At 40.1% G+C, this 22,068-nt stretch overlaps 1 protein-coding gene across 1 annotated transcript in view; it reads right to left on the bottom strand.

Annotated features, from left to right (window-relative positions):
• Positions 1–22,068, bottom strand: part of MCM6 (minichromosome maintenance complex component 6) — a 42,553-nt gene that overhangs the window by 17,536 nt on the left and 2,949 nt on the right. Inside the window, exons 2-9 of the mRNA XM_032286326.1 lie at positions 20,342–20,488; positions 17,883–17,993; positions 16,523–16,772; positions 7,543–7,708; positions 7,115–7,260; positions 6,004–6,154; positions 3,702–3,843; positions 795–936 (exon numbers count right to left, since the gene is read on the bottom strand). Of these exons, the coding sequence (XP_032142217.1) occupies positions 795–936; positions 3,702–3,843; positions 6,004–6,154; positions 7,115–7,260; positions 7,543–7,708; positions 16,523–16,772; positions 17,883–17,993; positions 20,342–20,488 (1,255 nt within the window). The remainder of the gene's footprint in view (positions 1–794; positions 937–3,701; positions 3,844–6,003; positions 6,155–7,114; positions 7,261–7,542; positions 7,709–16,522; positions 16,773–17,882; positions 17,994–20,341; positions 20,489–22,068) is intronic.

Consider the following 22,068-nt stretch of genomic DNA (forward strand, 5'->3'; position numbering starts at 1 on the left):
CAAGTACACTCACAAAGTTTGCTATCACGGGGACTCTTCTATTCTCCAAACAAGTAGAAGATAGGTAAATGAACATTCTTAATTCTCTCTTCTAAGGAAAATAATTCGACAGATCGTACAGCTAGAAAGAACCATACAATTGACTTAAAACTAAGAGCATAACTAAAAATATGCACTTACTGTACTTTTACTCAACATCAAAACCTTGTTGTCAACTCAGGATTGACTTTATACCTACAACTTATCCACATCTACTGATCTAATTAGTCACAGCAACCACACATGCTCAGGACAGGTAACACACTCTAGAAGCTCAGAACATGCTGTTCAATGATAACAATTTTAAATTCTAATTGAAGAAAACTATGAATTATTTACTAAAAAATGCTGGGCTTTTTTGTTTTGAGACGGAGTCTCGCTCTGTCACCCAGGCTGGAGTGCTGTGGTGCAATCTTGGTTCACTGCAGCTTCTACCTCCCTGGCTCAAGTGATCCTCTCACCTCAGCCTCCTGAGTAGCTGGGACCACAGGCATCCGCCACAGTGCCTCACTAATTTTTGTATTTTTAGTAGAGACGGGTTTCACCATGTTGGCCAGGCTGATCTTGAACTCCTGATCTCAGGTGATCTGCCCACTTTGGCCTCCCAAATTACTGGGACTACAGGTGTGGGCCACCGTGCCTGGCCGAGAATGCTGTTTTTAAGGACATCTTTTTAATGGTAACTTATGGGACTTTACTGATAGAATACAGGGCATTCTGACTTCTTTATACTGAAGAGTGTAAAATGTTCTTACATTATCAGCCAACATCAAAGCTCCGGCCTCAATGACAAACTCATGAGATTCTTCATCTCTAACAACAGCTGCTGTTAAGCCAGCAGCACTGGATGCTTTGCCACTGGTATAGACAGCTCTGGGGCTGAACTCCTCCACGTGCCTGTTGAAGGTTATCACATAAACTCATTAATATGTGACTATACAGTACTCTTCCCAGGAAAATCAGCAGAAGAGTTTAAACAACTTTAGTAACATCTGAGAATGGCATTGAGTTTAAGCAATTCATAAAGACACATGCCACAGACTAAATGGGAAGGCTTATCTCCTTCCGCTTTGCTTTTTTTTTTGTTTTTGAAATGAAGTCTCGCTCTGTCACCCAGGCTGGAGTGCAGTGGCACAATCTCAGCCCACTGCAACTTCCACCTCCCAGGTTCAAGCAATTCTCATGCCTCATTCTCCCGAGTAGCTGGGATTACCAGCGTGTGCCACCATGCCTGGCTCAATTTTGTATATGCAGTAAAGATGGGGTTTCACCATGTTGGCCAGGCTGGTATAAAACTCCCAACCTCAAGTGATCCACTGCACCTGGTCTACTTCACCTTTTCAAACAGACTTAAATCCATTCATGTTAAATGGAAGATGATGTTAATACCTGATAAAAACATCAATTTTTTAAAAAAATTGAGACGAAGTCTTGCTCTGTCATCCAGCCTGGAGTGCAGTGGTATCATCTCAGCTCGGTTTCAACCTCCACCACCCGGGTTCAAGCAATTTTCCTGCCTCAGCTTCCCAAGTATCTGGGATTACAGGTGCCTGCCACCCTGCCTGGCTAACTTTTGTATTTACAGGCATGATACACCCCATCCAGCCTAAAACATCAATTTTAAAAGAAGTCTTTAATAGTAATAAACAGCAACAATTATCTATCAGAAGGCCTTCCAATTAAAAATAAAACAGGGCCAGGCATGGTGGCTAACACCTGTAATCTCAGCACTTTGGGAGACCAAGGCAGGTGGATCGCCTGAGGTCAAGAGTTCAGCACCAGCCTGGCCAACATGGTGAAACCCCATTTCTATTAAAAATCCAAAAATTAGCTAGGTGTGGTGGCAGGTGCCTGTAATCGCAGCTGCTTGGGAGCTGAGGCAGGAGAATCACTACCTGGGCACTGGAGGTTGCAGTGAGCTGAGATCACACCACTGCACTCCAGCCTAAGTGACAAGAGTGAGACTCTGTATCAAAGAAACAAACCAAACCAAAACAAAACAAAGCTAGATGCAGGGCTTATTCCAGAACTGCAAGATTGATTTAACATCTGAAAACCAATTAACACGCTAAATTAATAAGAGAACTACATGACCAACTAAACAGATGTAGAAAAAGCATATGACAAAATCCAACATCCTTTCATTATAAAAAACAAACAAACCAGGAATAGACAAGATTTTCCTAAGCCTAATAAACAAAGGGATTTTTCTTTAATCTGACAAAGGACATCTATGAAAACCCACAGATAACATCATATTTAAAGGTGAAAGGCTGAAGGTTTTGCCCCTATTATCAGGAACAAAACATGGATGTCTGCTTTTGCCACTTTTATTCAACATTATACTCATGGCTCTAATCAAGGGCAATTAGGCAAGGAAAAAAGGCAGCCAGACTGGATACTCCAGCTATCATTATATATACACCTTATACATAGAAAATGCTATGGAATTCACTAAGACTGTCACATACCACGATACTGTTACCAGAGGCAACACTGTAGTATATCTTTTTTTTTTTGAGAGAGAATGAAAAGGAAAAAAAAATCCCTTGTAACATAGGACTACCATCTTAAAATCTAAAACTTAGTTTGTGATACGTTCAAAAGAAATATTTAATCATAAAACTCCAAACCAACTAAAAATGTTCAATATTCTAAAATGGTACTATGTTACAAATTTCCAAAACAAATAAAAGGTAGCTTGATGTATTATGAAGTACACATTTTGCAGGCCACTTTATCTAAATTTTAGTATTCATGGTTCAGTGTCATCTTTCACCTACAAGAAAGTGGGCAAATTTCTCATGGGCTTGGAGAGGTTTTGACTCCCTGAAAAAAAAGGGTAATACACATGCCTGTCTGGGTACTGCTAGAATAAGACATAACACATACACAGCACTGAGAACATGGCAGGTGCGCAGAAACTGGGGTTGCTTTTATTTGGGGTCCTAAGTTTCTTAAAAGTTTGAAAGCAACCAAGTATTTATTATAGCTTCTAAAACTAGGCAAAAATAGTGTTTACGCTGACAAAGTTAGTATAAAATTCCCTTTGGAAAGTATGTTCCGTGTTAAGACCTTACAAATGTTTGTATTCTTAGTCTCAACAATCTTGTATCTAGCAATCTACCCAAAGGAAACAAACAAAAAATGTATATAACATCATGATGTTCACTGTATCTGTATCAGTAATTATTATAACAAACTATCCTGTTAAACTATTTAACAGGGCTAAGAAAATGATTTTGTAAGTTACAGTAAAACAATAAATAGAAACAATTGTAAAAACGACAAACTCATGAGATTTTTCCATGCATAAAGAAACAAGGAAAAAATGTTTAGGGGAAATTAAAATCACAAGTATGTACAATGTGATTTACAACAACGAAAATACATAATTCACATATTCAAAGACTTTTATACAAAGACTAAAGAGTTCAATGTGAGATTGGTACTACAGGCAATTTTCCCCTATTCTAAAAAATTGTAAAATGTTGCCATATCCTAGATAAAAGGTAATAATATTTAATCTGAGAATTATATAGTCACCATAGTCATAATTTACACTCCTAGTAAAGCCATACTAACTGCATTCTTGGTAGCACAGCAAGCCTGGGAACTATGTACACTTTTTCCTGCTGTACTATTATCAGGCAAACGCTTACTTGAGAAATTGGCTCTTAGCTGTACTTGGGTCACCAACAATGCAAACATTTATGTCCCCTCGAAGAGAGGTCCCTTCTCCTGTCGTCTTTGGAACGCCACCAAAGAGCATCAGCAAGACGCCCCGTTTTACTTCATCATTGCCTGAAATGAAAAGAAGCTGTACATGAAAAACTAATTTTTCAACATGAAGTTAAACACTTTCAGAGGAAACGCTAAAGGCATGCTTACTAACCAAAAGGTAAAGTCAGCTAAAGCAAAGCATAAAACTGGAGTAATAATATCTGGCTCTGATCTTGGTTCTTGCTCTGTGGACTTAGGCACCTAAACCACCGTTCAAATGTTTTCTCCTATACCACAAATGTCAGATGCCAGTGCTCACCATCCTAAGAGCCTTTACTTGTCCATGAGTCCTATTTCCTACACAAAACCTTACCTAATGCCTTAGCCCCATCTCCTGATAAATGAACTATGTCCACCAAAGCCTACCACATTTGCTAGTCCTTTTTAATGGCTGTTCTCATAGTTCTGTCAAGTGTTTGAGGAAATGGTTCATAATGCTTCTTTTCTAACACCTACAGTGACCAGCACTGAATAAATATGTTAATTGAATTCATGTGGATTAAATAAAATACTGAATACAATTTACAGCTGCTTAGTTCATAAATCCAAGAAGGAAAAGTGTAATTTTCTTTAAAAGAACACCATGCTATTGAAAGAAACGTTTTTCTGTGGAATTATCGACTCTGTGAACTCCATCAACAAAGTGCCATGCAAATTTACATAAGGCATTCCTTAATGTGGAAAATTAGGTTGAGTATGGTGGCTCATGCCTGTAATCTGTGCATTCTGGAAGGCCAAGGAGGGAGGATTGCTTGAGCCCAGAAGTTTGAGACCAGCCCAGCCAACATGGTTGAAACCCCATCTCTAAAAATTTTTTTTTTAAATTAGCTTGGCATGGTGGCAGGCATCTGTAGTCCCAGCTAATAGGGGGGCTGTGGTGGGGAACTGCTTAAGCCCAGGAGGTTGAGGCTGTCATGAGCCATGTTTCCTGCCACTGCACTCCAGCCTGGGCAACAGAGTGAGACCCTGTCTCAAAAAACAAAACAAAACAAAACAAAAGAGGTAGAAAATTAAAAACCCATTCCACAAACAAAACTTCTCTAACTTATATTAAGATAGAAAAAAAAAGGCAGGGTGCAGTGGCTTACCCGTGTAATCCCAGTGCTTTGGGATGCCAAGGCAGACGGATCACTTGAAGCCAGGAGTTTGAGACCAGCCTGGCCAACATGGCAAAAATCCCATCTCTACTAAAAATACAAAAATTAGTCGGGCATGGTAGCATGTGCCTGTAATCCCAGCTACTTGGAAGGGCTGAGGCAGGAGAATCACTTGAACCCAGGAGGCGGAGGTTGCAGTGAGCCGAGATCACGCCACTGCACTCCAGCCTGGGCAACAAAGCTAGACTCTGTTTCAAGAGAAAAAAAAAAGATAAAAGAGCCAAGTGTGGTGGCCTACACCTGTAATCCCAGCTACTGGGGAGGCTGGAGGTAGGAGGACTGTTTTAGCCCAGGAGGGACTGCTTCAGCCTAGATAACATAGCAAGACCCTGTCTCTTTAAAACACACATGCACATGCACGCAAAACAACAAAAGGCCAGGAGACTAGTCTATCATATTGAAACACACTTAAGTGCAGTTCTGACACAAGGCCAGGAAATAAGACAAAATGACTTTTCTTAAAAAAAAAATGTGATAAAAATACAAAATAGCCGGGCGCTGTGGCTCACGCCTGTAATCCCAGCTCTTAGGGAGGCAGAGGCGGGAGGATAGCTTGAGCCCAGGAGTTCGAGACCTGCCTGGGCAATATGGCGAGACCCCGTTCTCCACAAAAAGGAAAAAAACAAAAAGACAAAAAAAAAACAAAACATAATAAACTCATCATTTTAACCATTTTTCAGTGTATAGTTCAGAGGCAGTCAGCACATTATGTTGTATAACTGTCACCACTATCCCTTTCCAGAACTTTGTCATCATCCCAAATAGCAACTTTATCCATTAAATAACTCATTTCTCCCATTTCCCCAGCCATTGATAACCTCTATCCTGCCTTGTCTCTATGAATTTGCGTATTACAGGTACCTCATGTAAGTGAAATCATGTACCTGTCCTTTTGTAGATGACCTCTTTTAGACCACTAAAAACTTTCATGGTCTGATTTACATGCTTTAAGAAATCATTTGTGGCTATTTATAATCATTATTTTGATTTCAAGTTTATGCTATGGATGGAATGGAATTCTTACCATGTATAGTAGGGAACAGGCTGGTACAAAGATTGTGGTATAGATTTTTATCTTGACTCATCTCAAACACTTTCTCCCATTCTTTCACGGTCATTTGGTTCTTAATGCTCTCAGCTGTCTGTTCCTCATCTCTGAGTTCTTTCCCTCCAAACTTTGTGGAGAACAAAGGAAGAATTATTAGTTCAGAAGCAATCAAAACAGTGTGAAGGAGAAGAAACTTCATTACAAACACAACATAGCATGGGAAGTCAACCTCACAATTTGTTGACTGTAAATTAAAAAATAATAATAAAACAAATTCCCCAAACTAGTAAGCCCTCAGTTAATGAAGACACTTAAGGCTCTGTCATTTGTCCAGTGAGTGAAAAAGAAAAAAAAGCTACCACTACTGTTTTATACCTATATTTAAAACAATCTGAATGCTCAAGAGATGAGTAGAATGTTCACCACTGACATAAAGATGCAAATAACAGATTATGTTCACCCCCTTTTTCCAACACTGAACTATTTTCCAAATTCTCATTTATGACACAGAATCAAGTTAACTGAACAATACTGGCCAGGGTTCATCATTCTTAGAAATTTACTTCCCAGATTACTAAATCTATTTATATTTCCTCCAGAAGTATAACAGAGGAACTGTGAAACTTAAAAGCAGCTGGGATAATTTGTACCACTGCACGTAAAGCATTGAGCTCTTATTTAAGACATCAAATAAGACATTTTTTTTCCAAGATCAAAAAGACATACATCAAAAGATTTGGTTTTAAAATGCACGAAATCTCAATCTCATTCCCTGCTCTTAACATTGACTAGATAACCTAGATGTTTCAGAATCCTATCATTTTGTGGCAGCCTAAGGGTAGGTCTTTCTTAAGCTGTCATTCTACTAAGACTCACTGTTGGCCAGCATGGCCAAGAGAGCAAGATCTCACTCTAAAAAAATTTTTTTAACTGTGACCCTATAATCCCAGCTGCTCAGGAGGTTGAGGTGGTAGGATCACTTAAGCCCAGAAGTAGAGGCTGTAATGAGCCATGACTTTGCCATTGCACTCCAGCCTGAGTGAGAGACTCTGTTTCAAAAACAAACAAAAACCTAAAAACGACTTACCCTTGGGTTGGTTGGTGCAACACAGCAAGCAAGAAAGACCAGCCTGTAAGAAAGGTCCCTAACACCAAGGGCCCGGAGTCCTCGAATGCCTTCTGTCTCATATCCATCAACACCACTGACACGGGAATTAGTTTCTGCACGTGCTCCTGAAACAGAATGATAGGGTATTTCACAACTTAAACATTAAAGGCGCTGAACATCAAAATTGCTCCAATAAATGAAAGTATAAATGCAAAGACTTCACTTAAGCCTTGAAAACTTTCAGAATAGCACCATTTGTGGCAAAACCAATTTGTTTTTATTCTCATCACACTTCCTTGCTCAGCTTCTGACTGGCAGCCAAAAAGAAGACAATGAAGATGTGGGAAGCTATACTCTGCAGTTTAGGTAACTGAGAATTTGTTAAGTCTGAGCCACAGATTACTGACCTGGTGTGCTAAGCTTGGAGACATCAGGCACAACAATCAGTGTCCCTGTAAAGTCACACTTGTCACCAGCCTGAGCTGATTCCACAGCTTCAGCCCTCAAAATGACTTCTAAACTGCGGGGTATACTCCCTCGAGGAAGCTCAGTTTGAGTCTCTTGAATACGAACCTGTAACAAAGACAAATAAACAGCCAAGAATGAGAAGCGATCCCCTTCAGATGCCATACAATCTAAATTAAAAAACACAAATACTGACATATTCTAAACTATCTGACCCATCAGCAGACTTTTCACATGTATCAACATTCATTCTAAAAATATCTACCCTAAAACTCCTTTTAGTCAAATAGTTCAATTTGGCAAGAGATTACATCATTTAAAAACTTCATGCTGATTCAAGCAGCAGAGAAAAAGGGAAAAAAACTTCACTTTCACTCTCATTAAAAAAGTTTTTTTTCCTCCTCTTTGTTCAAAATGAGTCTAAATATCTGTTCTATGTTCCATCTTCCCCTAAGCTTTAAGGAAATTTTGTGGAAAATTTCAAATATACCTTTTATACCCTCTGCTTCAACAGAACTGCTAATATTATTTAGATACATATACAGGTTTTTTCTTTTTTACTATATATTTGAATGAAGTTATAAACATCAAGAAACTTCACATCTAAATATTTTAGCATTCATCTCTAAGAATAAAGACAATCCTCTATGTTAAAATACCATTATCACAACCAAGAGAATTAAAAAATATTTAATTTTATAAAATTATATATCTATTATCTAGTCTGTCTTGAAGCATCTTTTTTTTTTTTTAAGGTGTATATATATTTTTTTTCCATTTATTTTATTGCATTTTAGGTTTTGGGGTACATGTGAAGAACATGCAAGATTGTTGCATAGGTACACACGTGGCAGTGTGATTTGCTGCCTTCCTCCCCATCACCTACATCTGGCATCTCTCTCCTTGCTGTCTCTCCCCGACTCCCCACCCGCCACCGTCCCTCCCCTATTTCCCCCCAACTGACCCCAGTGTGTAGTGCTCCCCTCCCTGTGTCCATGTGTTCTCATTGTTCAACACCTGCCTATGAGTGAGAACATGTGGTGTTTGATCTGCTCTTCTGTCTGTTTGCTGAGAATGACGGTTTCCAGGTTCATCCATGTCCCTACAAAGGACACAAACTCATCATTTTTGATGGCTGCATAATATTCCATGGTGTATATATGTCACATTTTCCCTGTCCAGTCTATTATTGATGGGCATTTGGGTTGGTTCCAGGTCTTTGCTATTGTAAACAGTGCTGCAATGAACATTCGTGTGCACGTGTCCTTATAGTAGAACGATTTATAATCCTTTGGATATATACCCAGTAATGGGATTGCTGGGTCAAATGGAATTTCTATTTCTAGGTCCTTGAGGAATCGCCACACTGTCTTCCACAATGGTTGAACTAATTTACATTCCCACCAACAGTGTAAAAGTGTTCCTATTTCTCCACATCCTCTCCAGCATCTGTTGTCTCCAGATTTTTTAATGATCGCCATTCTAACTGGCATGAGATGATATCTCAATGTAGTTTTGATTTGCATTTCTCTGATGACCAGTGATGATGAGCATTTTTTCATATGTTTGTTGGCCTCATGTATGTCTTCTTTTGTAAGTATCTGTTCATATCCTTTGCCCACTTTTGAATGGGCTTGTCTTTTTCTTGTAAATCTGTTTTAGTTCTTTGTAGATTCTGGATATTAGCCCTTTGTCAGATGGGTAGATTGCAAAAATATTTTCCCATTCTGTTGATTGCCAATTCACTCTAATGACTGTTTCTTTTGCCGTGCAGAAGCTGTGGAGTTTGATTAGGTCCCTTTTGTCTATTTTGGCTTTTGTTGTCAATGCTTTTGGTGTTTTGGTCATGAATTCCTTGCCTACACCTATGTCCTGAATGGTTTTGCCTAGATTTTCTTCTAGGGTTTTTATGGTGTTAGGTCTTATGTTTAAGTCTTTAATCCATCTGGAGTTAATTTTAGTGTAAGGTGTCAGGAAGGGGTCCAGTTTCTGCTTTCTGCACATGGCTAGCCAGTTTTCCCAACACTATTTATTAAACAGGGAATCCTTTCCCCATTGCTTGTTTTTGTCTGGTTTGTCAAAGATCAGATGGTTGTAGATGTGTTGTGTTGCCTCCGAGACCTCTGTTCTGTTCCATTGGTCTACATCTGTTTTGGTACCAGTATCATGCTGTTTTGATTACTGTAGCCTTGTAGTATAGTTTGAAGTCCGGTAGTGTGATTCCTCCCGCTTTGTTCTTTTTGCTTAGAATTGACTTGGCTATGTGGGCTCTCTTTTGGTTCCATATGAAGTTTAAGGTGGTTTTTTCCAGCTCTGCGAAGAAGGTCATTGGTAGCTTGATGGGGATAGCGTTGAATCTGTAAATTACTTTGGGCAGTATGGCCATTTTCATGATATTGATTCTCCCTAACCATGAACATGGAATGTTTCTCCATCTGTTTGTGTCCTCTCTTATTTCGTTGAGCAGTGGCTTGTAGTTCTCCTTGAAGAGGTCCCTTACGTTCCTTGTTAGTTATATTCCTAGGTATTTTATTCTCTTTGTGGCAATTGTGAATGGAAGTTCGTTCTTGATTTGGCTCTCTTTAAGTCTGTTATTGGTATATAGGAATGCATGTGATTTTCGCACATTGATTTTGTATCCTAAGACTTTGCTGAAGTTGCTTATCAGTTTCAGGAGATTTTGGGCTGAGACAATGGGGTCTTCTGGATATACAATCATGTCATCTGCAAATGGAGACAATTTGACTTCCTCCTTTCCTATTTGAATACCCTTTATTTCTTTTTCTTGCCCGATTGCTCTGGCTAGAACTTCCAGTACTATATTGAATAGTAGTGGTGAGAGAGGGCATCCTTGTCTAGTGCCAGATTTCAAAGGGAATGCTTCCAGGTTTTGCCCACTCAGTATGATATTGGCTGTTGGTTTGTCATGAATCGCTTTTATTATTTTGAGATACGTTCCGTCAATACCCAGCTTATTGAGGGTTTTTAGCATAAAGCGCTGTTGAATTTTGTCAAAGGCCTTCTCTGCATCAATTGAGATAATCATGTGGTTTTTGTCTTTGGTTCTGTTTATGTAGTGAATTACGTTTATAGACTTGTGTATGTTGAACCAGCTTGCAACCCCGGGATGAAGCCTACTTGATCATGGTGGATAAGCTTTTTGATGTGCTGTTGCAATCAGCTTGCCAGTATTTCACTGAAGATTTTTGCATCTATATTCATCATGGATATTGGCCTGAAATTTTCTTTTCTTGTTCAGTCTCTGCCGGGTTTTGGAATCAGGGTGATGTTGGTCTCATAAAATGGTTTGGGAAGAATTCCCTCTTTTTGTATTGTTGGAATAGTTTCAGAAGGAATGGTACCAGCTCCTCTTTGTATGTCTGGTAGAATTCAGCTGTGAACCCGTCTGGACCTGGACTTTTTTTTGGGTGGTAAGCTCTTAATTGCTGCCTCAACTTCAGACCTTTTAATGGGTCTGTTCAGGGTTTTGGCTTCTGCCTTGTTTAGGCTTGGGAGGAGGCAAGTGTCCAGGAATTTATCCATTTCTTCCAGGTTTACTAGTTTATGTGCATAGAGTTGTTTGTAATAATCTCTGATGATGGTTTGAATTTCTGTGGAATCTGTGGTGATATCCCCTTTATCGTTTTTTATTGCATCAATTTGGTTATTCTCTCTTTTCTTTTTTTATTAATCTGGCTAGTGGTCTATTCTGTTGATCTTTTCAAAAAACCAGCTCCTGGATTTATTGATTTTTTTGAAGGGTTTTTTGTGTGTCTATCTCCTTCAGTTCTGCTCTGTTCTTAGCTATTTCTTGTCTTCTGCTAGACTTTGAGTTTTTTTGATCTTGTTCCTCTAGCTCTTTCAATTTTGACGATAGGGTGTCAATTTTTAATCTCTTCTTGCTTCTCATGTGGGCACTTATTGCTACATATTTTCCTCTAGAGACTGCTTTAAATGTGTTCCAGAGATTCTGGTATGTTGTGTCTTCATTCTTTTTGGTTTCTAAGAACATTTTTCTTTCTGTCTTCATTTCATTGTTTATCCAGTCAACATTCAAGAGCAAGTTGTTCAGTTTCCATGAAGCTGTGCAGTTCTGGGTTAGTTTTTGAATTCTGAGTTCTAACTTGATTGCACTGTGGTCTGAGAGACTGTTTGTTATGATTTCCGTTCTTTTGCATTTGCTGAGGAGTGATTTACTCCCAATTATGTGGTCAATTTTAGAGTAGGTGTGATGTGGTGCTGAGAAGAATGTATATTTTGTGGATTTGGGGTGGAGAGTTCTGTAAATGTCTATTAGGTTTGCTTGGTCCAGGTCTGAGTTCAAGTCCTGGATATCTTTGTTAATTTTCTGTCTGGTTGATCTAATATTGACAATGGGGTGTTAAAGTCTCCCACTATAATTGTGTGGGAGTCTAAGTCTCTTTGTAAGTCATTAAGAACTTGCATTATGTATCTGGGTGCTACCGTATTGGGTGCGTATATATTTAGGATCATTAGCTCTTCTTGTTGCATTGATCCTTTTACCATTATGTAATGTCCTTCTTTGTCTCTTTTGATCTTTGTTGCTTTAAAGTCTAATTTATCAGAGATGAGAATTGCAACTCCTGCTTTTTTGTGCTCTCCATTTGCTTGGTAAATCTTCCTCCATCCCTTTATTTTGAGCCTTTGTGTATCCTTGAATGTGAGATGGATTTCCTGGATACAGCACACTGATGGGTTTTGGCTTTTTATCCAATTTGCCAGTCTGTGTCTTTTGTTTGGGGCATTTAGTCCATTTACATTTAGGGTTAATATTGTTATGTGTGAATTTGATACTGCCATTTTGGTGCTAGCTGGCTGTTTTGCCCATTAGTTGATGCAGATTCTTCATTGTGTTGAATCTGTTTACCATTTGGCATGTTTTTGGAGTGGCTGGTACTGGTTGTTCCTTTTTATGTGTAGAGCCTCTTTCAGGAGCTCTTGTAAAGCTGGCCTGGTGGGGATGAAATCTCTGAGTACTTGCATGTTCACAAAGGATTTTATTTTTCCTTCACTTATGAAGCTTAGTTTGGCTGGATAGGAGATTCTGGGTTGAAAGTTCTTTTCTTTAAGGATGTTGAATATTGGCCCCCACTCTCTTCTGGCCTGTAGGGTTTCTGCTGAGAGATCTGCTGTGAGTCTGATGGGCTTCCCTTTGTGGGTAACCTGACCTTTCTCTCTGGCTGCCCTTAGTATTTTCTCCTTCATTTCAACCCTGGTGAATCTGACGATTATGTGCGTTGGGGTTGCTCTTCTTGACGAATATCTTTGTGGTGTTCTCTGTATTTCCTGGACTTGAATATTTGCCTGCCTTGCTAGGTTGGGGAAGTTTTCCTGGATAATATCCTGAAAAGTATTTTCCAGCTTCGATTCATTCTCTTCATCACATTCAGGTACGCCTGTCAAACGTAGATTAGGTCTTTTCACATAGTCCCTCATTTCTTGGAGACTTTGTTCATTCCTTTTTACCCTTTTTTTTCTATTCTTGCCTTCCTGTTTTATTTCATTGAGTTGATCTTCGACCTCTGATATCCTTTCTTCTGCTTGGTCAATTTGGCTGTTGATACTTGTGCATACTTCGCGAAGTTCGCATGTTGTGTTTCTCAGCTCCATCAATTCACTTATATTACTTTCTATTTTGTCCATTCTCGTTAGCATTTCGTCAAATCTTTTTTTCAAGGTTCTTAGTTTCTTTGCATTAGATTAGAACATGTTCTTCAAGTTCACTGAAGTTTCTTACTACCCACCTTCTGAAGTCTGATTCTGTCATTTCATCACATTCATTCTCCATCCAACCTTGTTCCCTTGCTGGTGAGGAGTTGTGATCCCTTGTAGGAGGAGAGGTGTTCTGGTTTCGGGTGTTTTCATCCTTTTTGCTCTGGTTTCTTCCAATAGTTATGGATTTATCCACCTGTCATCTTTGTAGTTGCTGGCTTTCAGATTGGGTCTCTGAGTGGACGTTCTGTTTGTTGATGATGAGGTTATTTTTGTTTCTTAGTTTTCCTTCTAACAGTCTGGCCTCTCTGCTGTAGGTCTGCTGAGGTCCACTGCAGGCCCTGCTTGCCTGGGGATCACCTGCAGCAGCTGCAGAACAGTAAGGGTTGCTACCAGTTTTCTTCTTCTGCTGTCTTTGTCCCAGAAGGATACCCGCCAAGTGTCAGTCTGATCTCTCCTTTATGAGGTGGCTCTTTGGATATACAGGGGTCAGGGAGCTGCTTGAGGAGACAGTCTGTTCTTTATAGGAATTCAAATGCTGAGCTGTGAGCTCCATTGTTCATTCAGAGCTGCTGGGCAGGTACGTTTAGGTCTGCTGCAGCACAAGTCATAAACCGCTTTTTGTTCCCAGGTGCTCTGTCCCAGGGATTTAGGGCTTTATTTATGAGGTTCTGTTATGCTGCTGCCTTCTTTTTTTTTTCCTTTAGAGCTGCCCTGCCCAGCAAGGAGGCAGCCTAGTCACTGTCTGCCTGTAGAGGCTTTGCTGAGCTGCTGGGGGCTCTGCCCAGCTGCCAAGTGAACTTCCCTGCAGTCCTGTTTATATGGGTATAGTTAGAACTGCCTCGGCAATGGTGGCCCACCTCTGTTATGGGGACTCTCTCTGTAGTGGCGGGTTCCCTTGGCAACAGTGGGGTGCCTCAGCAATGGTGGGCTGTCTCAGCATTGGCTCCATAGTGGTGGGCTGCCTCGGTAATGGCGGACGCCCCTCCCCCACAAAGCTGTACCGTCCCAGGTTCAGCTGCGCTTGCTGTGAAACTCTCAATCCAGAGTGTTTCTGATTGCCGTTCTTTTGCCGGGGTGGGACTGGCTGAGCCTGATCGCCTGGCTCCCTGCCTCAGAGCCTTTTTTTTTTTTTTTTTAAGTTGGTGTTCCAGTCGCCTGTTGAAGAGGCGCCTGGATCTGTGTTTTCCCATTCAGCGACTCACTGCAAGCAGCGCTGAGATTCATGGTGCTTTTCTTGCCCTGGAATTTACTGTCCTGGTTCCCTGTTCGGTCCCCTTTTTAAACAGATGAATGGGCGACTTCCTGTGGCTCCAATCGCCAGCCAAAAGGGCACCCAGACCAGTGTATTTTGTATGGAGAACCGCTGCTCCAGGGCACTGACAAAGCAGTCGCGCAGGGCAAAGCAGCGGCGCCGGCCGACACTGCCATGCTGGCGACCCATGGGCCTTCTCCACCTGGGAATTTTCTAGTCTGTAGGCAATAAAAATGCAGCGTCCACTCACCCTCTGCGCTTTCACTGGGAGCTGCAATCCTGAGCTGTTCCTAAACGGCCATCTTGGATCCACCCCCCTTCAAATGTCTTAATTGTCAAGAGTGTCCTTCATACAGTTGTGTTTTCCCCCCCGAAAATAAGACCCAACCTAGACTCATACTTTATAAAACAAGGCATCTCCAACCCAAAGCTGTTGGTAGAATACATGCATCTTATAAGCTACCAGGTTAATATAAGAAAACTAAATAAGGAGAATGATTATCAAAGTAAAATAAATAATATTAAATTCATCTGATAATTATTCCATACTTGAGCTGCTTTAACTTTTCTTTCCTTTTTATATGCCCCATAAAATTAAGTCCTGCTGAAATTTGAGAGTTCCCCTTCATTTTTTTTTTTTTTAAGTAGAAGTTACAGCATGCGTCCAGGGGTCCAACGCAAGTGTGGAAAATGCGTTGGCTGAGAGTTCCCCTTCATTCCTACTACTGCCATCCATCACCTCTTGCCCAGGTAACTAAAACTGCCTATTACCCTCTGTTAAATCCATCACTGACTTATTTAGTTTCCTTAAAAAAAAAAAAAAAAAAAAAAAATCAAGCAAAAAAACCCTACCTTCCCAATACATTCACACTGCTTATTAAGATAGGCTCAAACTAGACCAGGCACAGTGGCTCACGCTTGTAATCCCAGCACTTTGGGAGGCTGAGGCCAGCCTCATGAACATGGTGAAACCCCATCTCTACTAAAAATACAAAAAAATTTAGCTGGGCTTGGTGGCACGAGCCTGTAATCCCAGCTACTCAGGAGGCTGAGGTAGGAGAAACCACTTGAACTCGGGAGGTGGAGACTGCAGCAAGCCAAAATCGCACCACTGCACTCCAGCCTGGGCAACAGAGCAAGACTCTGTCTCAAAAAGAAAAAAAAAAAAAAGATAAGCTCAAACTTCTCAGCCTAAGACTTAGGGATCCAAGTACCGCCAGGTCTTACATTAAATTGTCTCTCAGATGATCTCCAATTTGGCTCCTTTACTTCAACTATGATAATCCTCACTGCTTCCAACCTAGCCTGTCCTATTCATGCTTTCCTCCTTTGCATGCACCAAATGGAAATCTTATACTAACAAGTTGCTACTTCTTCCAAGTTTTCTTAACTCCAGTTCATAATAATAACAACTTAGATACCATTTATTAAAGTTAAAACAGATGTATATACTAACAAATAACAATTTATATTAAGAGTTTTGGGCTTAAATTTGTAGTTATTTTGATGATGCTTAACTTATATAAAGATTGAGTTTACAGCGAGGCGTGGTGGCTCATGCCTGTTATCTAGCACTCTGAGGGGCCAAAGCAGGAGGATCACGATGTGAGGAGATTGAGACTATCCCAGCTAACATGGTGAAACCTCGTCTCTGCTAAAAATACAAAAAAATTAGCCAGGCATGGTGTCGTGCGCCTGTAGTCCCCGCTACTAGAGAGGCTGAGGCAGGAGAATCGCTTGAACCTGGGAGGCAGAGGTTGCAGTGAGCTGAGATCATGCCACTGCACTGCAGCCTGGGTAACAGAGCGAAACTCCATCTCAAAACAAAACAAAAAAAAATTGAGTTGAACATTATCTAAATAAGCTATTGCAAGGGCCTAGAAGTGAATTATTACCATAGACAGACTCTGATTTAAACAGATGCTAACAAATACCTTTTGAAAATCAACAAATCTTGATTTATTTGTATCCAGTAAGAATCTCCTCCTGTTGGCACAAACTGGATTTCGGCAGATGTTTGGCTGTGTGTATTTGAACTGTTGTTCTACATCCCTGATCACTGTCTGACAGTCCAAGCACAGAAAAGTTCCGCTCACAAGCTCTGGGTGAACTGGGTGAGTACGCACCACCTGCCCACTGATGCGAGTGAGCAAACCAATTCTGGATGAGGTGAGTTCTCGAATCCTGTTGAAAGACAAATATCCCATTAGTAAACATTCATCTCCTAACTAAGAATCTTTCCATTTTAATGAGAGGGCATTCAATGATAATTTATGCTTAAAAAAAAATTCAAGAGATTAGGTATTCTTTGGACTCTTCTATAAGAACCATTTAGTCAACATGTCCATTCCTAAATTATATGATATCTATGCATCCAGAACAAAATATATAAATGAATAAACAAATGAAATAAAGGACACCAAAAAATGAAAATTAAAATTATAAAACAGAATTATCCTATTTTTGTTCTATATGCAAATACTTTTTTGCTTACCTGCAATTTCTAAAAAAAAGCATATGTTACATAATAAAGTTATCACGGGAAAAAACTTTGTACACAAAGTTCAGAAACACTTCCTTTACTTTACAAATCCATTATGTGAAATAATTTGGTAATTTTATAAAGTAATTTCAGTGGTTTAAGTTTTGAAAATATCACTTCAATTTTATCCAGTATATTACTAAAATAACTGCTAAAGGGGTGTTTGAAAATCATATATTTAAACTAACAAAAATTTCCAAAGATTCATGAATTACTAGAATTTCTCCAAAATTTCCCTAAAAGGCCCCTGAAAATATGATAATCCTAAGAATCTGCATTACTTCATTTACATCTAATCCCATCTCCACAGGAGAATGCATTTCTCCAAAACCTTAAACTTTCTGGATAACTAGGTATAACTCCTCTACAAACTCCTTTTGTAGAAAGTCAACCTTCTACAAAATCTGAATGCAAACCACCATTTTTTCCTCCCGACATTTTACAGCATCAATCTTGTAAGTACTCATTTTATAACTGAGTTATAAAATAATAATATAATATTTTCATAATAATATAATTATGAAAAACTAATTTTACAGCAACAAACTTGCTTTTTGCATGATTTAGGTAGAAAACCTAGGCCAAAAGACTTCATAGGTAAGGAAACTGAGGCTCGGTGAGGTAAAAGCATTTGTGCAATGTTAAATAGCCAGTTAATGGCAGATCAAGGCAACCTCTCAAGTTTTCTGACTGTCAGCTAAGTGGTACCTATACCATTTGAATTCCTTTTCTTCCAGAGAAGGGTTTCTTACTTGTGTCTGGTAGGCAGGTCTTGGAATGCAACATAAAAATCCTTGGCAAGAGGGATCTCTTTACGGTCTTTGACGAATGTTTTCAAGGCCCGACACAGGTAAGGGTAAACTCTGAAAAACAAAAAAGTCAACTAATACCTTAGAGGTTCACCAAGGCCGCCTTCCCTTTACATACCTACCAACAGCCAAAACTAAGGAATTTCATCTGGTTACAACTAAGCCTTAAAACTTAACCCTGCAGGACATTTCTATTATCTAGTCTGAGTTTAGGACCCTCTTTCAATTCTCTCCTATCCCACCAAAACAGAAACACCAAATATAAAATGCCACACCAGACCTAATCTATTATCTTTAAATAATCATATAGCACCCACACTGTTGGTCATTTCTCTGTCCAAGATGATATTATGCTCAGTACTGTGAGTTTTCTGTGGGCTGTTTATAACTTAGTAAGTCAGGTGTCAAGTCTTAGCCTACTTATTTGGTTTAATTCTGAGACAGAATCTCACTTTGTCACCCAGACTGGAGTGCAGTGGCACAGTCACAGCTCACTGCAGCCTCAGTCTCCCTAGGCTCAGGTGATCCTCCCATCTCAGCCTGCTGAGTAGCTGACATTAAAGGGATACACCTCCATGCCCAGCTAATTTTTGTGGGGTTTTTGGTAGAAACAGGATTTCACCGTGCTGTCCAGCTGGTCTCAAACTCCTGGGCTCAAGTGATCTGTCCACCTCAGCCTCCCAAAGTGTTGGGATTACAGGTATGAGCCCCCATACCTGGCTGGTTTGATAAGAAATAGATGAGGACAGGAGAAGTATTTGTGTACTAATGTGAGAACAAACTGGCAAAAATGCTCCATTTGACTGGTGAGAGTGAAGGATGCATGTCCTTTTGATTTAAGTTTCTAATAGCTACTACAGCTTAGTTTGTTTGAAAAGTGGGATCTGGGCTGGGCGTGGTGGCCCATGCCTGTAATCCCAACACTTTGGGAAGCCAAGGTGGGCAAATCATGAGGTCAGGAGATCGAGACCATCCTGGCTAACATGGTGAAATCCCATTCGTACCAAAAATACAAAAATTAGCCAAAAATACAAAAATCCCATCCTACTAAAAATACAAAAATCAGAGGTTGCAGTGAGCAGAGATCACGCCATTGCACTCCAGACTGGGTGACAGAGCGAGCCTTTGTCTCAAAAATAAATAAATAATTAATTAAAAGTGGGGTCTGAAAGCCCTATAAAAAAGGCGCTACTCTCAGGAAGGAGACCTGCTGCTTGGCTTGTCCATGAGGAATGCACAGCTGCTTCTATCATCAGGCTTGATTTTCTACCTCGCCCTCATTTGTCAGTACTATAACTTCTACTGCTACATGCTTTTACAATAAACTCTGTTGCTTAATTAAGGTATGGCACAGCTGCTTCTATCACCAGGCTTGATTTTCTACCTCTCACTCATTTGTCAGTACTATAACTTCTACTGCTACATGCTTTCACAATAAATTGTTGCTTATTTAACCCTCCAATTATTCTTGATTATCAGCTGTGACTAGAAACACAGACAAATCCTCCATCTCCCAATCTACCAAGAAATGAACAAGACTGTGCCTCCTTATCCCTGGATTTTAATTTATCTTTCACAACTGTCCACAATTTATTTTAACCTGATTCTATTTCTACAGATTGTCACATTCATTTAATCCTGATACAAAGCCTTGTGTACAAAGATGTTTCTTGCTGTACATAACAATTCAAAACAAAAGCCTACTATTAAATATAATGTCTAAAATAGTATTTCTTAAAAAAAACACAATTAAAACTATTAATATAATCTTAAGAAATTTTATATGAAATGGAATAATTTCATAAACACAGAAAGACATCAAAATATAACAGAAGATCCTCACAAAACTCTGCACTTGCAGACTTGGAAAGTTCCTGCAATTTTGTTGTAGTGAACCTGCTAATGACGTTGGTGGGATTACAAGTGTACAAGCAATTTAATTCTCTCTATTTTTCTCTATTTTCTAAATTTTCTACAATATATACATATTACTTTTATAAGCAGAAACAAAAGTGAACTTTAAGGGAACAAGAATTACAACGTCAATGCAAAGATACCCCTAGTACAAGAACAGAACCCACACAAACACTTATTCCTGTGGGGGAAAAGGATCAATGGAATGACACAAAAGTTAGTAAGTACGGTTTTCCCTTGGGAAAACTATATGGAAAGCAAAGATTTTCAACTATTGTATTTGGAAAAAAAAGTTCAGCTCCACAAAGGCCTACGTGAAGTTCAGAGCAGTACTAAAATGACCACTGGCAGTATCCAAGGGCCTCTTCTCAGAGGGAAATAACTGTGAAAGCTGCCCTTCTGCTATATAAGTGAACACTCACAGTCTAAGAGCTGGCTTCCCAGGTTTCAACCCCCATTCAAAGTAAAGAAGATTAATATACCCATACCTATAAAACTCCTCCTGAATGGTAGTGGAAAGTTGCTGGTTAAATTGTTCCAGGTCCACAAAACTCACAACCAATGTGTTTCTCTCAGGACGAATCAGTTCCTCTGCTAATTGCAAATACTTAATTTCTCCATCGCTGCTCTGGAACCTGTAGGTACATGTGAGATGACTAGATTAAGGACACAGGTAATAAAAACCTGAGTGATTTATAATTCAGAATATTGGTTAAACTCCAACAACTGGCTCAGACAAGCTCATGTTTAGCAGTTCTGTAACTTGGGGCAAGTTACTTATCCCCTCTGATAAGGTTTGGCTGTGTCCCCAACCAAATCTCACCTCGAATTCCCACATGTTGTGGGAGGGACCCAGTGGGAGGTAAGTGAATCATGAGGACAAGTCTTTCCTGTGCTGTTCTCGTGATAGTAAGTCAGTCTCATGAGATCTGATGGTTTTAAGGAGAGGCGTTCCAGTCGGGTGCGGTGGCTCATGCCTGTAATCCCAGCATTCTGGGAGGCCAAGGCAGGCAGATCACGAGGTCAGATCAAGAGCATCCTGGCTAACACAGTGATACCCATCTCTACTAAAAGTACAACAAAATTTAGCTGGGTATGGTGGCATGTACCTGTAGTCCCAGCTACCTGGGAGGCAGAGGCAGGAGAATCATTTGAGCCTGGGAGGCAGAACTGCAGTGAGCCAAGATTGTACCATTGCACTCCAGCCTAGGCAACAGAATGAGATTGTCTCAAAAAAAAAAAAGAAGAAGAAGAGTTCCTTTGCACAAAGTCTCTCTCTTTGCTGATGCCATCTATGTAAGACATCAGTGCCTTGCTCCTCCTTGCTTTCCGCCATAATTGTGAGGCTAGTGAAACTCTAAGTCCAGTTAAACCTCTTTCTTTTGTAAATTGCCCAGTCTCAGGTATGTCTTTATCAGCAGCATGAAAGCAGACTAATACATCCTCTAAACATCCTTTTGTTATTCTTAAAAACAAAAACAGATTAGGACCTCAAGTCATCTCATAAAACTGCTGTGAAGATTAAATGAGAGAATGCTTGTAAAAGTAATGTGCACAATGTCTGGAAAATAGGAAAAGTAAGTCCTTGGATTGTAAATTAAATTTTTTTTTTGAGACAGTCTTGCTTTGTTACCCAGGCTGGAGTGCAGTGGCACAATCACAGCTCACTGCAGCCTCAACCTCTGGGGCTCAATGATCCTCCTACCTCAGCCTCCTGAGTAGCTGGGACTATAGGTACATGCCACCATGCCCAGGTAATTTCTGTATTTTTTGTAGAGATGGGATTGTCCCATGTTGCCCAGGCCAGTCTTGAACTTCTGGGCTCAAGCAATCCACCTGCCTCAGCCTACCAAAGTGCTGGGATTATATGTGTGAGTCAAAACACACACCCAGTTTCTTTCCTTTTTTTTTTGTCACCCAGGCTAGAGGGCAGGGGCACAATCTCAGCTCACTGCAACCTCTGCCTCCCAGGTTCAAGTGATTCTCCTGCCTCAGCCTCCCAAGCAGCTGGTACTACAGGTGTGTGCCACCACACCTGTCTAATATTTTGTATTTTTTAGTAGAGATGGGGGTTTCACCATGTTGGCCAGGATGGTTTTGATCTCCTGACCTGCCTCAGCCTCCCAAAGTGCTGGGATTACAGGTATGAGCCACCGCGCCCGGCCCTTTCATTTTTTTTTTTAAACCCCTGGCATGAGAGTAAACTAAGTATTTC

The sequence above is a fragment of the Sapajus apella genome, unplaced genomic scaffold, assembly GCF_009761245.1.
Source record: "Sapajus apella isolate SASKATOON/1434 unplaced genomic scaffold, GSC_monkey_1.0 scaffold18, whole genome shotgun sequence".
Lineage (NCBI taxonomy): Eukaryota > Metazoa > Chordata > Mammalia > Primates > Cebidae > Sapajus > Sapajus apella.